Source organism: Corvus brachyrhynchos, unplaced genomic scaffold, assembly GCF_000691975.1.
Source record: "Corvus brachyrhynchos isolate BGI_N302 unplaced genomic scaffold, ASM69197v1 scaffold255, whole genome shotgun sequence".
In the NCBI taxonomy this organism is placed as follows: Eukaryota; Metazoa; Chordata; class Aves; order Passeriformes; family Corvidae; genus Corvus; species Corvus brachyrhynchos.
The window spans coordinates 7,719,463-7,724,557 of NW_008238358.1; the positions used below are offsets into that span (position 1 = coordinate 7,719,463).

Here is a 5,095-nt window from a genome sequence, read left to right on the forward strand (position 1 = left end):
CTGCTCATTAAAACACTGATCTTCCCTGAAGTTTCTTTAACCTTTTCTCCCTGAAGAAAATGGTATGTAGGGAAGGAAGTTTGTTTTAAGATGTCTGTGCTGCTTCCACAATGTTAATGTGCGTAAGCAGATAATTATTTTAAAATAACATCTGCTTCAAGATAGGGACAGTCTTTCTTCATGTTTTCTGTCGTGTATCCAGAGAATCCACTTAAGTCACTGGGAACCCTTTTGCGTCCACTTAAGTTACTGGGAACCCTTTCAAAGCTCCTCTCTGAGGGGACCTGCATTCAGCCCCCATATTGAGAAGATACTTGTGCAGACTTTCCAGAGTGCTAAAAGGGAGCAAAATTACCACAACCATGCATACGGAATACTATTCTGAATGCAGAATTCATTCTCTGAATGCAGAGAAACAGATAATGTGGATGACAAAACCAAACCTGCACTTTTGGATATTACCCAGTTTCTGCAATGTTCCCACTAAAAACCTGGACATGAAGAATATTCCTCACTAAAACCAAGTTGGGAAGCTCACAGAACGTGATGAAAGCCACCAGTCCTGCAAAGAAAACATAACTTCTGAATCAGCCCTATTTTCTAGAGGACACAAATGAATTTCCTAGCATTTTGTACTCACAGCCTAGTTTGAAGGAAAAGAGAACACTATGGTGCCAACATGCAAAGCAGAAGCGTTACCAACTTCCTTGATTTTCAGATGATGGAAAATTCAGTCCAGGAATTCTGGATGTATTGCCATGGTGGCAGTCTAAAAAACTGGTTTCATAGTGCATGAAGCTGATATTACTATAGCAACTTGTAGTAGTATCATGTCATTTCTCAGAAACAGTACAGCTATTGGGACATCAGTTCTCAAATAACAAATTATAATAATTCTACAAATTATAGTGATAAAAAAGACTACAAAAAAGGGAAAGAATATGCAGTTGTTGGATGGAATTTGGCCATCTAAGACAATATAACACCATTTTCTGAGTTTAAAAACCATGACTACAACTGAGTACCACAGCTCTACATATTCCTGAAAATCCTACCACGGTTCTTCCATACTTGCAGATACCTTAAGACCTGTGGAAAAAATCTCACCTCCATTATTTCGACCAATGCACACTACCCTTTGCAATGAGAACAGCAAAAAATGGTGAATTCCAGCTTTCCACTGGACATGTTTCATTATGAAATCATAGATGGAAAGAGTCTAGTGGCATCCAGAAAAAGCTTTTCAATTTTACAAATATGTAATGGGTAACACAGGTCAGGTGCACAACTGACCCATCATGGCAAGATATTTAACCAACTTCTTTTGCAGTTTGATAGTTTTTTTCCTCTGCACTGACTTTCCCCTCAGTAATACCAGCAGTGTGCAAGAGTCTATCTCCTCTCATATGGCACCAAGGCTGTGACCTACTGCCCTAGCAGAATTTCCAGTCAAACCAAACTGCAAGAATTGACTAGAAAGACCACTTAAGTATGTGCCTCATGAGGAAGCATATTTGCTCAAAGTTTGCAACTCAGGTGAGAATACCAGCAATTCCTCTTTGTCTTAGTCAGTGAATGAATAGAGGGTAAGGTTTTAGCTAGCCTATTACAGCTGCTCTCCAGTGTTTTTATAGTTCCACAGACACTGGTCTATCAAGAATAAACATCTTTAAGTACTTCTTTCTGGTGGTGAGAAGAGGAATGAAGAAAGCTTAGGTGAAGTCACAGCTAGCTATACACATTGCTAAAACAGAAAAATAAAACTTGCAAAGATGTAATTATTTTTATCTGGAGAAATCCACATTTTCATTTTGCTTTCTATCTCAGGCAGTCATGTACGTTCTAGATTAAAAAAGATTTAAAAATAATACAATATTTACAGCACTACTGAATCAGAATGGCAGGATCTTGATTTTGCAATAGGTGACTCATGCAGTGAGTCTATATTCTTGCATAACAGGTATCCTTGCAGGTACTTGAATAAAAAATAATTTCAGACAAAATAGTTATTAACTTTAGAGGAGAGTTCACAGACAGCCAAATTCCAGCGTGACCCAGAGCTGTCTGTAACTGATGCAGATACAGGATGACATTTCTAAATTGCCACTATGGAAGTTAACAGACTATCTTGAATTTAAAGAATTTCAATCATCCCTTCTTCTCCAAATACAACTGCTTAATGCTGGTACTGGGATCCAGAGGCATGGGAACCTGGAAAACCAGAGGTCAGCTCACTGGCCATGCCCAAGTAAGCCGCTAAATTGTCCAACACCTTCTGTTCAGCAAAGCAGAGCAGAAAAACACCATGACACCTCAATTCTTTTGGAGACAGGGTGATTGCTCCACACACCATGTCAGAGGGGTTAAGAACCAGGTGACCCACTATCACCACTTTGCAGATTTTGCAACTTTAGCTTTTGATTTTACCATGTTGTATTTAAAATCTGCGTGTAACCCTCCCTGGCATGCAATGCATTACCAGTCTCTGCTCTGTACAAGCAACTTATCAAGGGATAAACCAGTCTGAAATCAGAAACTTGCGCTGCTACAAGCGCAATGTATTTAAGCAAGGAAATACACTACATTAATCACCATTATCATCTTGAACTGGCCTAGAAAATACTTGTTCTGCATAGCAAAAAGATTCTACTACTGACAGGATGACACATGAATTATCTCACCTCTAGGACAATATCAGCCGCATCATGGAGACATAAGATCAAGGTTCCCACTCGTGTCAAATTGGTTACATATGAGAAGGTAATCAGGGTGACTGTAACAATGTGATGTGTAAACATGATTCCAAAATCCTAGAGCAGCAGAAGCAAGGAAAAGAAACAAAAACCAAAAAACAATGAAGCAAACACTGATATTCAGTACTCATATACAAAAATGGATGGGTGTTTCTTAAATCCAGCATTATGTTAAAGTTATAAAAAGATCTACTATATAAGTGCATTATATACCCTGCTCTGTATTGCATTTAGACTGAATAAAATAATCACTGTATGTTAACAAAATGCAAAAATAAAGGAAACATTTGCAGTTGAAGTTACTTTGAAAAGGCATATGTACATACAAATCAAATTCCACCATACTTTTTACGCACCGAGTCACACATGAATATAACGATATGCATAACCAAGTGTCAAATAATGCACCACTCAGAAGAGAGAAAATAGCTACAAAGGAAGGCTAAACACATTTCCAGTGCACTAGGACAACAGGCACCTGCCAAGGACAACTGAGAGAATTCCAGATCCAAGCTTTTACTTGTTTGTTTTTAATCAAGGTGCTTTGTCTTCATATCGTAACAGGGTCAGAAAAGTCTTCAAATGAGCTGGTGTGTCTCCTCTTAATTGGTTCCAATCTACTGCCTCCCAAATGATGCAGGCTAGCTGGTCTCCAGATCAGCAACTCTGAGTTACTTGGCCAGACAGTAACTGTTACTATTGAAAAATCTGGGAGCAGTGAAGCTCCCAGAAGTAACATGCCCAGATTCTTCCCAAGGGGCAGTTAGATAAAGCAGAGGGAACAACCTGCCTGCCTGGACTAGACTCCCAGAGGGATTAATGAGAGAACAGGACCTGCAGAGATGAGACTGTTCTCAGCAAGGCACCGAATCTGTCAAAAACAAGTCTTGTTGGCATTTGCTGAACTACCTGCACAGCTTTGAGAAAGTGATATAAAAACCCTTAAGAAAAGATCACAGGCAGCATTTAACTGGGAAGTTTCTCTGTGCACCAGATGCAAAGTTTGTACCACAGCTCCCAGCAGATCTAGTGGTTCTCACGCAGAGCTGTCTAAAGGGAGATAGATCCAGGCAGTCAAAAGGAGCAGTTCCTTCAGGCACCCTGCTTATCAAGTGTATTGGGAGGTGGAATTTGGCTTTCTGATAGCTTACGTGGGCCACTCCTGCTGAGCTGTGGTAGTCTTCAGCTAAGTGGCCCACAGCAGAGAAACCAAAACTGAGAGCCTTTAGACAGGCAGCACCTGGTTTGCAAAGGAACTGAAGGTACATGTGTTGAGCAGGAGGGCCCTATGGAAAGTGCCATGAGCTCCAACTAACACAGGGTCAGCTCTGGAAAAGCAGCAGCTACAGCCCCTGAGTGCACTGTCTCTTCAGTACTGAGAGGAGTAACTGCACAGCGTTCCCATAGCTCTCTTTGGGAATGTAGCATGCACCACTGTTTTTAAGGACGTGCAGTGCCACTGCCTCTCAGTACCAGCACTTGCCTTCCCTGCAATGAACACCTGGAGTCCATGGAAAAACCTGCAGCTTGAGCAGTCTCACTAAGTGAAGACAGACAGGAGCTGCTCCCAGCCTGTCACTTTATGTTTCATGCTATCAGGTGCTACAATATCCTATTTCCTACTCCTCAGTAGGCACTGCCTTGACAGAGGCCAGAGAGCAACAAGAGCTGATAGCTGTGCAGATATTCTAGCCTTAGTGCTGCGAAAACCACGGGACAGATAAAAACTCAGATAAAACTGCCAGTATCTCCAACACAAAACTGAGGAAGGGTAGGAGGGCAGGGTAGGGGAGAAAAGATAAAAAGACTAAAAGCAGAGACTCATATGCCAGTTTAGTATACACCCAACATTTCTCAGCCAGGTTATCTGGCCCCCAGAAGCATGGAACACAATAAAATACATTCAGCAGTCTTATCAAGCCATTGCTTTAAATCCATATTCTTCAAACAGACAGAAGAAAAAGACAGTTAAAGGCTGTTTCTCTTTCTGAGTGTCCTAAAGGGAAGCAAGGCTATGGCATCTTAGTCATTTCTGTAACTACAAACCCCCACATGGAGACCATTTCACCATTTCACAATAACAAAAACAGCAAAGCACCTACCTTATTCCCTGTAAGCTACTAGCATTGCCCTATGGCCACACTGCAGCCTAGCTCTTTACCTCCTTCACCTGCAAGTACTATGGCACTGTTCTTAACTTTCCTTCCAAATGCAATTATGTTAGCACATAGGCAGTCCAAATGGGGCAAAAAGTCAAGCAGAAAATCTCCTCTGTTTTCACAGCTGACACATTCATGTTCTACAAATACAAGATTTCTAGTCCCTCTTGGATGTTCTTCAAG

General features: G+C 41.0%; 1 protein-coding gene across 1 annotated transcript in view; it reads right to left on the bottom strand.

Moving 5' to 3' along the window:
* CERS6 (ceramide synthase 6) overlaps nt 1-5,095 on the bottom strand; it is a 76,271-nt gene that overhangs the window by 23,783 nt on the left and 47,393 nt on the right. The window contains exon 7 of the mRNA XM_017735574.1: nt 2,682-2,810. Coding sequence (XP_017591063.1) covers nt 2,682-2,810 — 129 coding nt within the window. The remainder of the gene's footprint in view (nt 1-2,681; nt 2,811-5,095) is intronic.